Raw genomic sequence first — 18,110 nt, 5'->3', positions numbered from 1 at the left:
TGTTGGTGGATTCTTGTCTTGTTAGGCTGTGTATGTGATAAAAGGGAGCCATACCGGGGTGAAGGCGTCTTCTTCCATTTGTCCTCGTGTCAGTTTCAGTTTATTGGTTAGTTTTTCTAATAAGCCTGTTTCCCATACAATTTGGTAGCATTAGTCCATGCTTACTCCTGACAGGTCTCTCCAGTGTCTGGCGATGTTTCTGGCTGCTGAGAGTAGGTCCATCACATTCTTGATTAACATGGTGAATGCTTTTAACAATATTTCTAGAAAAAAGAAGTAAAGAATGATGCTTTAGAAGCATCTGTTGCTTATTAGTAACCTTCATTCTTAATACTTGTATTATGCCTCTCAAACTGGGTTGATTACTAGATTTCATTATCAATTTTCACATTATCAAATGATACCCTTCAAAGAACAAAGCATAGCTCTCAAAGGGTAGTATTTGATTGAAGTGTTTGTTGGATCTAAGTAGCTTTACACTACTCTAATATTTCGTCTCTGCTTCTCTCCTCAAACTCTCTCTGGCTTGTTTATTTCTCTATTTTCAAAGCAGATGTTACGATAGTATAGTTTAGTATTTTCATTATAAACTCTAGGAGCTTATGGAATAGTTATAAACATTAACACCAAGGATATTCTTGACACTTGAAGTCCAACACCATCATCTCAGACAAAATATAAATTAATCAAATTGGTTGGTTATAACAAATAGGAATATAGGAAAGACTTCATGAATGTCTGTCTTTCTGGACTGTAGTCCACATAAACTTAATCCACATTAAATCTGTTAGTTTTTAAGTTGCCACAGGACTCTTGAGTTCTCTTTAATAATACAAAGTTAGAGTTCCAGTAATGGGATCATAGCTCAGGGAACACCTCCTTTCTTACCATTTGGCTCACTCCTCAAGATCAGAAGGAAAAGCCCTTTTCTGTGTCCCACCTGGAGTGGAAGCACGTCTGAATGGGAAAACAGAAAGGACCTTCTCATTGGCTGTATCTTAAGTATGGAACACCTTGCCCCATGATGTATGGTTGAACCCTCCACAGTTGTTATTTGTTGGTTATTGAGAACTGTATTTGTTCCATAGGCTTTAGTTGTACGTGGCAGGCAATATTTCTATATTTGATTTTAACTGCTTGGTTGTTATATTTTGCTTTTTTATGAAGTTGTAATTTTAAATGTTGTAAGCCACTATATATACCAGAAAGAAGGGGGACATGCATGTTTTAATAAAATAAAACACAACATCACCTAATTTAAAATTAGGAGTATCTCAAAAGACATTGGACAAGGACTCCTAAAATTGTTTGCTTGATTAATAATAATAATAAATAATAATAATTTATTATTTGTACCCCACCCAACTGGCTGGGTTTCCCCATCCACTCTGGGCGGCTTCCAACAAAGATGAAAAATACATTAAAATGTCACACATTAATAACTTTCATGAACAGGGCTGCCTTCAGATGTCTTCTAAATGTCAGGTAGTTGTTTATCTCTTTGACATCTGATGGAGGGCGTTCCACAGGGAGGGTGCCACTACCAAGAAGGCCCTCTGCCTGGTTCCCTGTAGCTTTGCTTCTTGCAATGAGGGAACTGCCAGAAGGCCCTCAGCGCTGGACCTCAGCATTCAGGCAAAACGATGAGGGTGGAGACGCTCCTTCAGGTATACTGGGCCAAGGCCATTTAGGGCTTGATGTACTACAGGATATGCTGTGGCTTTCTCCTGACTCTTCCTTCCTTCCATTCCCACTTTGATCAAGTGAGTTATTATATCATATTTAGAACAAAGCCACAGTCCTCTGCAGTAACCCAAATGAAAAAGCTTTGTGGGAATCTTTTTGGGTAGGTGAGGTCAGGAGGCTCTGTTCAGCAGAGACAATATTTCTCTATGCATATTCCTCTGGCCCTACGACCAGTCACTGTGAAAGCAGCTGCATGTTTGATACATATATCAGTGATAACTGAAATAACCAAATGTGACCTAGATTTCCATCCCTGCTTTTTTGATATGCTAGCCTTTCAGCCTCATGCTGCTGTTTGCATACAGCATTATTCATTGCTGATCTTTCCTATGTGTTGTTCTCCTGCCGACAGCAAATAGCTTTATATCCACTTACTGAGCACAGAAGAACAAGAAGGCATATTTAATCTACAGTGGCTGTTCTGTGTTGATGTATACTGCTGTGGCCAAAAATTAACACACACACACACACCCGTACAACCCCACGACAACAGCACTCAGAAATATTTATGAAAGTCGTTTGGCCATTAGCAATTTTACAGTGTTAGTAAAAATTGATAATGTGTGGATATGATCAAACTGAGGAGGTTTATGGAGGTTTCATATTCAAGAGAGACAGTTGTGTTGCCATAACAACAGCCAAAACATAGCCGTTGAGCCCTAGGCTGTGATATTGGATAAAGATGGAAGGCAGAATGGGAGGGGAGTTGTGGGCTCAGCATAAAGGGCCAGAGCTGAAGATCAAGAAATTATGCAGCATTGTGTAGCAACACTTGCTAAATGCATCCCTATTCCAACAGCCAAATCTGTCCAGCATGCCACTGTCTTTTTACCACCTGAAAGCACTCACTCTGCAATAAAAAACAAAAAACATGTATTCCAACTGTAGGATCCTGACTGGCTCCCAGCAATCACTAAGCACCTAGGGTAAAGTTAACAGTTATATTCCCAAGGGTGCTGTCTACCTGACCCAAAGAAATGCTTCTGTCAAGAGGGCTTTTCAGAGATCCAAACTAGTAACGAGAGAAAGGAGGCCTGGGACCAGATCCTGCTTTAGCTGAGAGCATCCCCCCCCCACCTCCACATACATAGTTAAAGGGAAATGAACAAAGTAGCAATCCCAAATACTTGAAAAAGTCTTGAATTGCTTAGCACAGTGTGAGCAAGCAGCTAGCCAGGCTTAAAGCACAGTTGGCTTATGAAGCACAAGCTCAAGGACAGATGTCACAGGAAGCCAAATTTGATCACAGCTTCTTAGTCTGCTTCCATCACAAATAGCCCTGGTTTAATGTAACGTGCAAAGGCACTTTAAATTTCCCTCATGCTGGTATCCAGTTACTACGCTCTGGGCTCATGGTTCCCCAAGGCTCCAAGAAAGAAATGGAATCAAAGGTAGGAGGGCAACTAGGCTGGTTTTGTTTTTTTAAGTGGATGGCTTCTTGGAGAGGGCCTTCTTGTGGCTGCTCCTAATCAGCTTTCCTTTCATGGGCAGATTTTTTTTGTTCAGATAGGCCTTAGACCACTTATAACTGCTGTGACAGGGTCTGCTAAGGATAGGTTTTGTTGGTGGTGGTGGTAAGATCTGCATGTATATGGGTACTTTTACATTGTTTTAGGGTATTCAGTGCTGTTTTCAATATGGTTACTTATAAATATTTGTATCATTGTGTGTTTTTAGTTATAGTTGTTTTTTTATTAAAATAAAGTTTTTTATTGATACAACAAGGGGGAAAAAATGCAAATACCAAATTACACACAAGAATAACCATAGACACATAATCTTCTTAGCAAACAATAAAACATCTATTGGTCTTAACACTAAAGACCCAACCTCCCGTCTATTCCATATTTCAAATTCGTATTACTTATTGCCAATACACACTTTTATCATAATTAAATATTTGTATCATTATGTGTTTTTAGTTGTATTTGTTTTAATTTACGTTGTGAGCTGCCTTGGGTCGTGCACAGGGATAATGGCAGAATATGAATAAATAAAATAAAATAAATAAATGTGCTTCTCAAAATATGGAAGCTGTTAGTTACACCTTTCCAATGACACTTGTGCAGACAGTGAACACCTTTGGGAGGTCAGGGCTTTTCACCGCAATTCTGCTCCCTGCTACCAGTGTTCACTGAATGTGCAAACATCTCCTGAAAAGTGCATCTATATGTTGAAAAGGTGCAGCTGATTTGTCTTAGTTCTAGTCAAACCTTTTTCCCTTTTCTCATCTTGTAGGATCCAGTTGACCTCTTTACTATCAGTTTTAACACATGTCCACTTGCCCATTAAAGTTAAGTCTTTGGATGAATTATTTATCCTGATTCTGTTTTGAATGCGCTCCACCCCACCACCCAGCATGAATTATTTCCTATGTTCTTTCAGACTTGCTCAGAATGGAATTGGTAGTTCTTTCAGCTGAACAATGAGAGCCTCCCCCCCCCGCCCCCCGTTGTGGCACTGCATTGGGGCAGTTTTCATCACTGCATTACCTGAAGAAAGTTAACTATCCTGTCCCCACAATATGCAATGCTGATAGAAAGAAAAGGATGGGAAACCTTATTGCCACATATCAGGTGATTTTCCTTGGAGTGGCAGCTGGGCAATGAAGGGTTAGCACTCCCTCCTTCTTGCACTGGACTGCCGATAAGAACCCATCTCTCTCCCCTGACCCTCCTTGGGTTTGGGGAAGGGAGGGATCAAGTGCTGGATTTAAAAGGTAGAGGGACCCCTGACCATTAGGTCCAGTCGTGGCAGACTCTGGGGTTGCGACGCTCATCTCGCTTTACTGGCTGAGGGAGCCGGCGTTTGTCAGCAGCCAGCTTCCGGGTCATGTGGCCAGCATGACTAAGCCGCTTTTGGCAAACCAGAGCAGTGCACGGAAACGCCGTTTACTTTCCCTCCGAGTGGTACCTATTTATCTACTTGCACTTTTGACATGCTTTTGAGCTGCTAGGTGGGCAGGAGCAGGGACCAAGCAATGGGAGCTCACCCTGTCGCGGGGATTCAAACCGATGACCACCTGATCGGCAAGTCCTAGGCTCTGTGGTTTAACCCACAGCACCACCCGCGTCCCTAGTGCTGGATTTACGTACCACCTAAACAAGCTATAGCTTAGGACCCCACTCTCTTGGGGGCCCCCAAAAAAATTAAAGGAAAAAAACTGGAAGTACATTTCCAAAATATAAGATAAAAAACAAATAAAATAAAACCTACATACAGCAACAGTGTTTTGTAGGCTCCTATGATGTAAGTAATGGGTCCCACCTGCTAGCCTGCTCCCTAACTTATCACTGGTTAGATACCTATTAGGTCCATAAATTACCATATAGCATATATTCAACCCAAAAAACAGCAACAATTTGTTGTTGACAAAGGACAGCTGGACATATAAAGGGCGCCATTACCTTCTGTAGCTTAGGGCCTCATCAAACTTAAATCTGGCCCTGGGGGGATCTCATCTGCACCACTGAGATTTAACTTTACTAAACCTAAATTGTTGTGCAGGCATTTTTTCTGGAGGAAGAAAAGCAAGAATAAATGAAAGAAAAAATGGTTAAGCAAGCGGGGAGAGAAGGGAATGTCAGAGGGAGAAGGGCATGAGTGAAAGATAGAAAAGAAGTGGGTCCACCACTTCTGGAATACCCATTTTTGGTGTCAGACCCATTCGCTCCCAACTCTGCCCTCATCCACTTTCAGTTAAGAGATTTCAACTGTGGGCATGTGAGCCTCAGCACAAAAGATGAGGTAAATTCCACCTGCCATAACTAGGACATAATCTGTCCTTATTTTTTGAAGCATTTGGCTTCTGGATAGATGTGGGGAGGAAGGAAAGACTGAATTGGAGGTTGTTTTTTCTGAAGAAAAGATTGACAGAATAAATTTTACACTTTTAGCATAAGATGAAGCACAGCTCAAAGAGTCATAGCCTGTGGACTTCACAAGTAAAGAATAGGCAGGCAAGGTTTAAACTGCTAAGTACCATCTCACTGTTATGCATTTTTTAATGCCTCAGAAAACACCATTACTAATTTAGTGGAGAATTTACTGTAAAACACTTTGAAGCAGCATACCTATGATAGGCAGTATATATACATTACATTAATACTTTGAATTATGGCAATTACAAAATATATCTGAGATTAGCACATTTGTACTAGGATTTTAGAAATAATTTTATTATACATGTTCACTCATCCGGTTCTTTTTCTCTCACATAAGTCCAAGCACTGGAGAAGCTCTGCTCAAATAACAAGACAGTAAAACCCATCTGTAAATTGAGATTTTGGAAAACAAAGTATGCACCCAAACCTGATATCACTTCCATATTTACATTATACAAGGTGGTCCAAATGGACTATCTTTTAGAACATTGTTAATTGGAGCAACTTTCTATCCTGCCACTAGGGGCGGGGAGAATTACTTTGCCTATTAATGAGACACTATCTAATTCACACTTATCAAACCAAAACACAGTCATTTTTAAGCATTTGGACAGCTCCAAACTTTGTACTGCAGGTCTCCTGCAAAGCAGTGTGTACAAAAATGCATATACTAGGGGAAAGTGTGTGCATGTAAATGCATAAATTAGTTAAAAATAACATGCAAACGTGCATACTATTAGGGAAAATTGCTTGCAAAAAGATTTCTGTTAGTCAAAAATGCATACAAAAATGTACATATTAGGAGAAATTTGTGCTAAAATATTGATGAAATTTCATATGAGTTATTGTATTTTTTAAAATTGCAAATTGTTGCAGAAAAGTTGGTACATAATTAAATCTCCTTTTAAAATCAATGGGATGTAACACCCATTGATTGTTTTGTACCATAAATCTGATAAATAACTTAAAAACTGACCCCCTCATTAGAGGCAATTTTATTTTAAGATTCTAAAGTCAAAGGCTGATTTTTAGAAGGGGCTACAATATTTCCTTCCTAACCCACAACAAAGTGCAGTCGCTAATTTTTTGAGACGAAATATTCTGGCTTTTTAATGAACAAATTCTACCTCCACTAACTCAGGGCAGTATTTATTCTGAGCTCAGACAATAATCTTAGTAAATAATCCTTTAAGAAGATTCATGCCCGATACACACAATAAACTATTTTCACTATTTCAAGCACTGAAAGGCATCTATGAGCAAATGCAAGAATAATTAAAAATTAGTAGCAATCCACTGCAAAATGATATGTCTGGAGTTTAAGCAGAAAAGATCTAATTAAAGATACAAAAAGCATTTTCAAAACGAAAATTGAGTTCTTGGTGTACTACTGTAGCATAAGAAAAGTAAAGCCTATGACCAACATTTGCTATGTAAATTATCTCTAAGCCATGCTAAATCAATGAGTTTTGTTCTGTAGATGCTCAATTCCAGGTTGCTCTCAGTAATGACCTCAATTATACATGTCTTCATTGTGAAATTATGATTGCCGTTGGTGGGCTGCAGATGACAGCAGAGAAAAGATTTCTGTGATAAAATAGCACAACTAGTAATACCTGACTCAATTAGCATGCAGAGGTTGCTACTGAAGTCAGTGCAGTTCCTTTCTGTTAAAGATGCTCTAATTTCAAAAAAGAAAGAAAATATAGGGGGAATATGCAAGGGTTTCTGGAGTTTAATATACAGTATACTGAAAAGTTAAACAAGGCATTGGGTTTTAGAATCACATGGGGCTGTTTGTATCCAGTTTCTGCCTTTGCTGCTGGTTACGTTCTTGCACAATGATCCCACCAGTGGACCTGTTGCATATTGGTTTCCTCCGTTGTACAACATTGTGAAAGGCACCTCCACTAGCAAAAGGGCTATTGTGCTAGCAGACCGACAGCACTGGACACAACCTTTGATTTCTTAAATGCTGCATAACTAGCAGTGGTCTGGACACAACCATTCAAGCCTCTTCTGCTAGTTCTGAAGAAGGGCAGGATTCAAGAGGGCATGTGATCAGGTGCCGAGCTGTAGACACACTGTGCACGTCCTCAGGCTGCATAAACGGAAAGTAATCCGAAGTAATCTGAAGGCAGCCCTGTTTAGGGAAGTTTTTTAGGTCTAATGTTTTATTGCTTTTATTATTATTATTATTATTATTATTATTATTATTATTATTATTATTATTTATTTCTGTTGGGAGCCACCCAGAGTGGCTGGGGAAACCCAGCCAGATGGGCAGGGTATGAATAATAAAATTATTATTATTATTATTATTATTATTATTATTATTATTAATTCTACAACACACCAGAGACTGTGACTTTGGACACTTAGACTGTAGTTGCAACAACTGTGGAGTCAAAGTCTCTCTGAAGTGAGTTGACTTCAATCTCAAAATGTGCAAGTCACATGAAGATCTTAAACCCCCCCCCCCAAAAAAAAAAAACCACAGCCCCAAATTGCTGCAGAAATGTTGAGAACTGAATTTAAGATTGGAAAAATGAGAAACAGAGAAAAGTGGTAGTGAAAGATCCTTCCAACCCCAATTTCAAGAGAACAGAGCGCTCAAAAGTGTGTTCATAAAGAGCCTGCTGATAGATTTTAGAAGTGTTTCAAGGAGTCCAAGTCATTGTGAGAAACAGGATTAAGGAAACCTTATTAAAAGACATAAAATCCAATGAGTGTACCCTTACTTTATTATACCTCTTCAAAAGAAAGCAACCCTCATTAAAGCCACTAAATGTTACGTGTTATGCTAATTACTAGTTCTTTTTCCTATCCAGTACATTCCAAATATAGCAGTGTTTTCATTAAAAAGTATGTTTGGGCACCAAATGCCTACTTTTGTTGCACATATAACCAGTGATGCATATGACAGCACAAACTGAAGAAATGATCACAACGGGATGTCAGAAGCTGCAATTATCAAGCCATAATATCGTTGACTAAAGATAGAAGGTGCAGAGAGGCAATTTTGACCAGCAATCCAAATGATACAGAATTTATCTCAATTTACAGGGGGAACACTGGCTTCCAGGGCAACATTTTGCATAGAGTCATATATCTATTAGTGCACTATGAAAATCTGCCCTCCGGTGCCCTCCACTTTAGAGTCCATTAATGAAAAGTACTTGTTTTCAGTAAATGTGACCTTGTTTCTGAATGGCTTGCTCCAAGGGCATGCACAATTCTTGTTTTACTTGCTCAGTAATGTCTGCAGAAGGCACAACAAATATATTGACGGACCTCTTCACAGAGTGCCCTCTGCAGAGCCAAATGTGCATGTGGCCTGGCAACTGAGGTCGTACTCTGTCATGTAATAAGATCCAGACAAAGCGTCACTTGATAACCTCTGCCCTGTGACTCATGCTCAGGTGCTATGGAAAACAAGATATTTGAGTATCAAGATATTTGAGTATCATCTAGTACAGGGCAATTGTTCAGCCCAAGGGCCACATTCCCCCAGGCAAACTTTTTGGGCTGCATGTCTTTGGGCCCACATGCAAAAAAAAAGAAAGGGAAAAAGTGGATAGACCAACAGATGCCATTTCTACTTTTGTACAGTAGACTAAAGAAATATTGAAGGTTTTTGCATAGACACACACACACACCACAGATCTCTTTTTTCCAGTCGAACATTTCAAGGGCACATTCAGTCTAGGCAAAAGCATTTGAAGAGGGTGCAGAGAGGGCTGGTGAGAGGTGTGGCCTAGGAAAACAGGGTGCAGGCTGGGGAGAGTTCCAAGGCCTGGATAGAAACACGTGGAAGCCTGCATTCAGCCCCCAGGCCTGAGGCTCCCAGCTTCTGGTCTTCCTATTAAGTGGAATTTACATTTTTGAATTTCAGAACTTACTCTGAATCAGGGCTCCCTCCCTTCACAAACCCCAAGTGGTAGCATTTCAGTGCCTCTCCATAACGAGACTTAATGAAAACAGAGGAGGGTTTCGGTGTGTGCAGAGTACTTTTCCTTCACCAAGCAAAATGATCTCTTAGTCATCTGTGATCGTTAGAAATAATAGCTCTAAAGCATAAGACTTCATAACTGAAAGAAAACATCCTGACACTTCTCACTGAAGAAATTGTATTATTATTATTTTTTAAAAAAAAAAATCAATTTCAGGTGATGTATTTATTTATCCATTTTGGTTAATTACATGGTGACACCATCACCCCTAATGAAGTCTGAGAACCTTTTATGTGTCCAGGAATGCTTTTCCAACTTGGCTAAATTTGTTGATATCATCAGCTCACTGTAATTTCTATTTGAGTGTGTTCTGTTAAATGCGCCCAACCTATAAAACCTTAGCAATAAGAAGCCCTTTCCATGATGTGAAAAGGTGAATGCATTGAGAAGCTTAACAACATGCCACTACCATTTGCAACAGAGAGGGTCAATAATTTGGCCTATTTTTTCTTGTATCATCTGGAGCGCTGCTCAAGGTACTTTGCCCCTAAAGGACCTCTAGGATATGTCAGATGCCCTTATCTGTACTTCATTGTGGCTACTTAATTTATCTGGACATAAATAAAGAGAAGTAACTGTGAGGCACCAAAGGGTATGTGATCAGATTGCCCAGTGATTCAATTCCTAATCAAAGTTTCTCTTAAAGGCAAATCAGCCTTGACACTTATAAAGAGGAACCGGGTAGTATCCTTGCTGTTGCCTTCCCTACAAATCCAAGGCTGTCTGAACCTAAGGATTGTGTTGTTGCAAAACTCTGTATGTGTAGCCCTGCCGCATGTGTACGCATTTAATGATTTTTTAGCCCACTGCTTACTTAAAGCCTGTGTTTCCTGCTTGGTTTAGCCACTTTAACAGCTTTTCTTAAAGCTGTTAAAGTGAGAAAAAGTACTTAAATCTTTCCATGTGGCAAAAATATTGCCTCTAGAAAAATGTGAGCCTTGTTGGGAAACTGCTCAATCCCAGGTCTGATTACTCTTGTTACTTCATCACAACGAGGGTCCTGGAAGTTCCCATCAAGCTTTTATTTCAGTGATGTCAAGCTTTATTATTTCTCTTTTTTCTTTTAACAAAAGGGGGGCACCTTGTTTTACTGCTTTCCTCATGGCTGTTGCAAAATCTATCCAGCAGTCAGCAAAACAACTGAAATCTACAGGCACAACGTTAGCATGAATTCCAGCGATGTCATGCCTCCTAGAATCAATGCATTTACTGTCATGTTTGTCGGGCAGATATAGATTGGACCAGCATAGCACCAGAAGAGGTGTTGAATCCACTGCTCCACTGAAAAACAACAACGATGCAACAATCTCAATGGACTATTAACTTGAAAGCTCAGTTTGGAGCATTTTTAAATGTGTGGTGCAGCTCCAAGGCCTTCCTTTTTTTGCCAGTGCCTCAGATGCTGAGCCAAGAAGATGCACCAGGGAATGGCAAAACTGTAAACGTTACAGTTTTGACAAAGCATTTTGATTGCTCAGCCCCGCCTCCCTCTCTCTAGTTGAAATGCTTAATAACAGCTCTCTGCAACTGACAGTAATTCCACCATCAAGTGTCTTACCTGTCTGCAAAGCTGGGCACACCCAACAAAGTGCTTGTTGTCATATTCTATAACAGCTGGCTGTGCAAATCACAATGCTGCCATTGTTTTTTGAGCAGGCAAATGAACAGATGTCGGGATCCTGATTGGTGTTATTATCACTGGGCAGGTGTTAATCAAAATGTAATGTTAAGGGAAGGAGAAAAATTTTGAACGCTAAGAATCAATTCACACAAAGCGATTTAACATGGTTCCCTGCCCCCTGCTGAAGAAAGAAGAGCAAATTCATTTCCTCTAAGTACAGTGGTACCTCGGGTTAAGAACTTAATTCGTTCTGGAGGTCCATTCTTAACCTGAAACTGTTCTTAACCTGAGGTACCACTTTAGCTAATGGGGCCTCCCTCTGTCGCCGCACAATTTCTGTTCTCATCCTGAAGCAAAGTTCTTAACCTGAGGTACTATGTCTGGGTTAGCGGAGTCTGTAACCTGAAGCGTATGTAACCTGAAGTGTCTGTAACCCGAGGTACCACTGTAACAGGGAATTTGGATGACATTCCACTTAGTATCCCACACAAAGTTGCCACCTTTTCCTGGCAGGTCTCCTCTGCCTTTATAGCAGCTCAATTTCAGGTTAAAATGTATCCTCCTTCTATCTTTGCATCTCCATGCTTGGTGGAGAGAACTTCTCCAGTTTAATTTTCTACATTCCATGCAGCATTAGGAAACCTTCTGTTAGAATGTTGGCAGTCTTAGTTTTCCTGTATGGTATCAAAATCTGTACAAAGATAATTGTACAGAATCTAAGCCTCACTGAAGGACCATGGCTGAGTAGCAGAGCACATGCTTTGCATGCCAATAAGAACCAGGATCAGCTCTCAGCATCTCCAGTTGTGGCTGGGAAAGACTCCACTCTGAAACCTTGATGATCCACTGCCAGTCGGTATCGACCAGGGCAGAATATATATTGCTGCTTCTCCTGCAAAAGTATCCCCTTTCCTACAGGAGGAGGGAAAACACCATACTATGATGTACCGGTACCTAAAGGGACCCCTGACCAGTAGCTCCAGTTGAGGATGACTCTGGGGTTGCGACGTTCATCTCGCTTTATTGGCCGAGGGAGCCGGCGTACAGCTTCCAGGTCATGTGGCCAGCATGACTAAGCCACTTCTGGCGAACCAGAGCAGCGCACGGAAACGCTGTTTACCTTCCCGCTGGAGCGGTACCTATTTATCTACTTGCACTTTGACGTGCTTTCGAACTACTAGGTTGGCAGGAGCAGGGACCGAGCAACGGGAGCTCACCCCGTCGCGGGGATTCGAACTGCCAACCTTCTGATCGGCAAGTCCTAGGCTCTGTAGTTTAACCCCTAGCGCCACCCATGTCCCATGATGTACCTACACAAGGTGATTTCAGATGTGTAAGGTCGTGTACATTATGTATCTCTCAGATCCTAGAAAAGGTACTAGCATGGACATTCCACAGGTGGTTTTAGGAGTACATATTAGAAACTTCAGAACTCTGCTTTTATTCATGCTTGTCAGTTTGAGGAAGGAGATGTAAATATTATTATAGTTTGCTCTACAGTCTATTTAATCTCAATTCGATTTCTGCAGGGTACAAATGAGAATGGAAAACAATACTGTCTTTTTTTCCTACATAGCTGGAAGGCTGTCTGACAACCAAGGAAGCATGAAATAAAGGATTACATTGTAATCTAGGTTTATTGAGGTATATCCCATTTCATGTTGTTGTTCTAACATTGACCTTTTTAGCAGTTCATACCTTTGCTATTGCTGAAACCTCCCCAATCAATCAGTGAAAAGGCCAGATTAATTTCATGGATAATAATAATAATAATTACTTTTGTTCCATTACTTTCACAGAGGTGGTCCAACTCACACTTTCTGAAGAGCAGAAGGTCAGCGTTACCACAGTAACTGTTGGGCTGAGCACTGTATTGAACTGTGCTATCCATGGACCTCTGCGGCCTCCAATCATCTGGAAACGCAACGGGGTTGTGTTGAACTTTTTAGATCTGGAAGATATTAATGTAAGTATTCGCCGACAGCTATATCCACTTGGGGTCTTCAACAAAGTGTTGCAGTGTGGAGTGCTTCTGTTTGGCATTCCAGTCCAGAACATTTTGGAATGACGTCTGTGAGCATTTATGGCACATTTGGGATATTTGCCAGTCAGAAAGGGGTAGTTTTCTTGGCATTAACTCTTCCAAATCATTATGCTCTGGTAGGACCAAGGTTTCGTTAGACAATTTGAAAATTGAACACAGTGCATTATCTCTCTTGTGGTAAAAAAAAAATCTGCATTATTCAATGATCTATTTAAAGGTACTGAGGGGGAAAGGGAGGGAGGGAAAGGCACTATACTTCTTAATGTACTTGAAGTCAGTTAATTAAATTACTTCATTCCCCACCCTTTTAGCATGCCTCAAGCAGCAACTCAATTGCATTTCTACTTTTCACAATAAGGTTAGCAATTTAGTTAATTGGAAGTGCAACAGGAGATTAATTGTACCTTTTAACTTCAAGGAAACCCTGCCTGCTTCTGGCACAGTCAAAATAACTTACAGGCTTGGAGAATTTTCAGGCACTTGGGTGTGTGTAGAAATCCACATATTGTATTTCAATTAAGCTATTGTTCTTCTAAAAGCTAACAGCGATCCAGAAAATGATATCAAAATAAGAACCCGGATTGCAGCACAGAATCTGATATCAACAAGACCCCATAAGGTTTCAAAACAGAAACTGATAGCATATGACAACAAAGGAGTAGCTCATCCTGAATGTCCACATAAATTAAAAACAGGAGACTAAAACATCCTTGCTCTATTTTTCTGTTTCCTTTATGCAATGTTTTGATTGACACTAAAATTAATTATTTTTTCCTGTTCATTTAATGAGAAGTTTTCATAACCAGCACAATAATTTCCTTTATCAGCCAAGACCTTAACAGTTTCATCGCACAACTTTCTTACAAAAATGTTGTCCTGGTGGCACATGTAATTAAGTCTATTTATGCCAGATTGTCAGGAAAACACTCCAGATTGCCTAGATTGAAAAAATAATAATGTTTAATAGTAATGAATACTCCTGCTGCTTGGGATGCATTTCAAAGAAGCTAGTTCCATTTACTCACAAAAGTTAGGAACTTCAAATATGAGAATAATGATTGCTAACTATCATTTATCCTTCAATTGTCAATACCACATATGGGGTGGAGTGGGGGGAATAGATGACACGGTTTGTATTGCATTAAGTGATCAATATCCTGGTAATGCCCTGCCTTGTAGAGATGTTGATTTACAACAGTTTTCACTTCCCTAAAAGGCTTCCAGTAGCTTAAATATTATACTATGCAGTATACTAGGGGCAGCGTTTGTACAACACGGAATTGTACAACACATCTACAGCCTACTACAGAGGCCCTTTTAAAATTGCCTGTGCTCTTTTTGTGGAGGAAGTGAAGTGCCAATAGTCTTGTTTTGTGTTTGTTTTTTTTTTTAAAAAAAAATGAGTTTCTGAACAAAATGGCAGCCGTGGCCAACAAGAAAAGAGATGACTGTGCTCTGTACTCATGAGTGCTGCCACAAAGAAACCACTAGTTGTGGTTACCGTCTTTCTGATGTTAATTCTTACACCCATGGTTGGAACTGCTATGAATGCCCTTCTTCATATACAGATTTTAGAAACTCAGGTGGATGGATTTGTCCATGGCAAGTACACTTGAGAACTCGGAATAACTATGCCTGTAATTTTGCCCTATGCAGCCTAGCTGGCTGATCATTATATCAATAAGATTACCCTTTGCTATTCATTGCACAGGACAACTTACCACAAATCCACATTTAGTCATTACTCCCAAAATACAGTTTTCATCACCTATCATTCTCCCCCACTGTTCTCACAGATACTGAAAGTTATTTCCTGTCTCGAGATTTGATTTAAAGTCATCTGCAAGGAAGCAATTGCCTTTGGGGGGGGGGTTTGCATAGGACACATCAGGGAATTTAATGCAGGGAGGCAAATGTTCTTAGAAACTAGTTTATAGCTTATCTTCCCACACCTTTGATGAAAAATCAATAGTTCCCCTTCAATGCCATGCTCCCAGGAGTTAACAAACTGCAGCATGCAATTTGTTTATTACTGTTGCTTGTGTGTACCACTACCTGTGACAGATACAGTATGGCTGGAGGTACTTGTAAGGAATACATGTTCAAAGTTAAAGCAGAAAAATCAGTGGCTCAGGGTGCCAGAATAGTATTGGGCTTGGGACAGGAGACCCAATTCTCTCTCTTAACCTAACCTACTTCATGGAGTTCTGATAAGGATCAAAGAGAATTTTTTTTAAAATAAACCTAGTAAATGTCAAACATCGAAGATACTTCACACATAAATTCATTTGCCACAGTTATCCTGGTGTTTTCTCATGTGAATTGTGAAGGGCACTTGCAGAAGCATAGAGTGGACATCTGCTGGGCTTCCCTGACCTTTTAGGAATGTGCATCTACCCTTCACCTTCAAGATTTTCACTGTGGGGAACACCGCAGCAACCGCCATTGATTCATAGAGTGTTAAGCAGCTTTATATGTCAAGCGTGCAAAGGGTGTTCTCTCTGCCAGATCCAAGATGCTAACAGTGGACATTAACACTGCAGGACTTTACTGCCTAGGCCAAGAACCTGATGTCAAATATTCAACCTTTTAAAGTTAAATGCTTAATAAATGTTAAAATAAAGCAGTAGAAAATGATTTTTCAATTTGTACTCTTCAGAATCCTGGGATTCCTTTGAAACTTATCTGGAATTTCTCAGTAGAATTAATAGTAATAGCAGACAAGCTTCCCTAAAAGGCACCTTGCTCACTACTACTGCGATCACCTACTGGGATTTGTTGTAGGGCACACTCTTTGTTCCTTCAGGGCAGCTGTGAGGTTGAAGAGGCCTGACAAGGGCATTCAAATGTGCTTGGCACCCATCTTAAAGAACTTCAAAGCCCTCTGCTTCTTGCTGGCAGAAGAGTCAATGTGGAAAAACTTCCCTGAAAGTTTAAAGTTTGAAAACCAAAGAAGCTCAGTAGCTTCCTCAACTCCAGTTTACCCAAAATTGTACCTCACATACCAAAAGCAAAATAACATCCATGTTGTTTCATGAAAACAGACAGAATAGGCCCAAAACAACAGACTGGATATGGTGCAGAGACCTCACGATACAGTGTGGGGATGTTACCTTGAACCCAAAGGACCCAGGAATAAAACAATCTGCTGAGTGATGGCTAGGCCACCCCACACATGATTTAGCTTTATAGCTCATTCCTTCAGAGGGAGTGCAAACCCCTCCCAGAATAGATATCTCCCTGAGAAGTTCCATGCCTCTTATGTTTTTCCTAGAAACTATTTGGAAGTTTCACCTGAGGGGAAGAAATCTACATATTTGCTTTCCTTAAATTACAGAATTGATCAGCATGCAGTAAGACCAAGAGCAAACAATGCTAATGAAACGTACATTCCCAGGTTGTCTCTGGAAATGAATTATTAAGAGGGCCAAAGAAAATGATTTAGGTGTCCATAACTAATTTAGATGTTTATTGGTTGTGTTTACATTAATCACTCGTGAGTCTATTGTAAGAATTAAGATTAGGGACAATTTGATTAGTATGGAGAAAGTAATTTTCAAAGTGATAGACGCTGGAGATTTTGCAAGAGACAGATCTCATTAGATGCTAGGGTGGTTTGTGTTTTACAATCCTGTGAGCATCATTACAATAATGTTTCTGATATTGTGAAGAATAAGCAATATTTTCGAAACAAAACTGGTAAAAGCTATCATTTATAAGTCCTTCTCCATTAAATAAAACAGGTGCTCTGTTGAGAGCAATTAACACCACCACCAACAACAACAATAATAAATATGAGCCAGAGTTCTAGCACTGAAGGAAATCATATGAGGCTGTGCATAACTCTTTTGTCAGCTGTATTTTGGGGGATGTCCAGTGTTATAGCCAGTGGTTGTAATGTTAGGGGTCAGAAGCAGCTTCTGGGGGAGAATCATCCTGCCCTTTTATTGCCCATCAAAAGTCAAAATAAAGGTTTTGGGGGTGGCAGCATTTGTGACGAAAAGCAGAGCATAGTTTGGGTAATTGAGACATTGACCTGACAACCTATCACTCCATATCCAGCAAGGTACCATATTTTTCGCCCTATAGGACACACTTTTTCCCCTCCAAAAATGAAGGGGAAATGTGTGTGCGTCCTATGGGGCGAATGCAGGCTTTCGCTGAAGCCTGGAGAGCGAGAGGGGTCGGTGCGCACCGACCCCTCTTGCTCTCCAGGCTTCAGGAAGTTCTGTGCAACCCTAGGGAGCCCGGCGCGAAGCCGCGCAGGGCTCCCAAAGGTTGTGCAGAGTTGCCTGCATTCCGAAGCCTGGGGCACAGTGAAGAGCACGCCCGGGCTTCGCGCAGCTCTTCACAAGCCTGGGGAGACCGGCACGGCTCCCTAGGCTTGCGGATAGCAGGCTGTTCTGGGGGCTGGGGTCGGGGGAAGCGCGGGCTTCCCCCACGCCAGCCCCGTGCCTGGGGGGAAATATATTTTTTTTCTTTATTTCCCCCGCCCCAAAAAAAACACCTAGGTGCGTCCTATGGGGCGAAAAATACGGTAAGCTGGCAAGGGGACTGCATTACCTGTTGGATCTATTCCATCTCTCCGATTTCCCTGTTAAATAAGTTCATAAGTTCATATTTAGGCAAAGAATTGCTTTGGATTCCATATCTGCATGGAAAAGACATGCTGGGCTCCTCAGATGGAACTACTGATACCTTAAAGTGCTTCCATCTGTTCTTTATACAGCTACATGTCCTATATAAGAGTACTCTCCTAGAAGACCAGCCTTTTCATGAATGAAGCCAACCCCTTAAGGGAA

General features: G+C 40.6%; 1 protein-coding gene across 2 annotated transcripts in view; it reads left to right on the top strand.

Annotated features, from left to right (window-relative positions):
* FSTL4 (follistatin like 4) overlaps window positions 1–18,110 on the top strand; it is a 340,721-nt gene that overhangs the window by 281,462 nt on the left and 41,149 nt on the right. For both annotated transcript variants that reach the window (XM_083488099.1, XM_083488098.1), the window contains exon 7: window positions 13,064–13,230. In XM_083488099.1, coding sequence (XP_083344225.1) covers window positions 13,064–13,230 — 167 coding nt within the window. The remainder of the gene's footprint in view (window positions 1–13,063; window positions 13,231–18,110) is intronic.

This window comes from Podarcis liolepis, assembly GCF_965112155.1.
Source record: "Podarcis liolepis genome assembly, chromosome: 2".
In the NCBI taxonomy this organism is placed as follows: Eukaryota; Metazoa; Chordata; class Lepidosauria; order Squamata; family Lacertidae; genus Podarcis; species Podarcis liolepis.
Note: the sequence above shows the minus strand (reverse complement) of the source record. Positions and strands in the feature narration are given on the sequence as shown.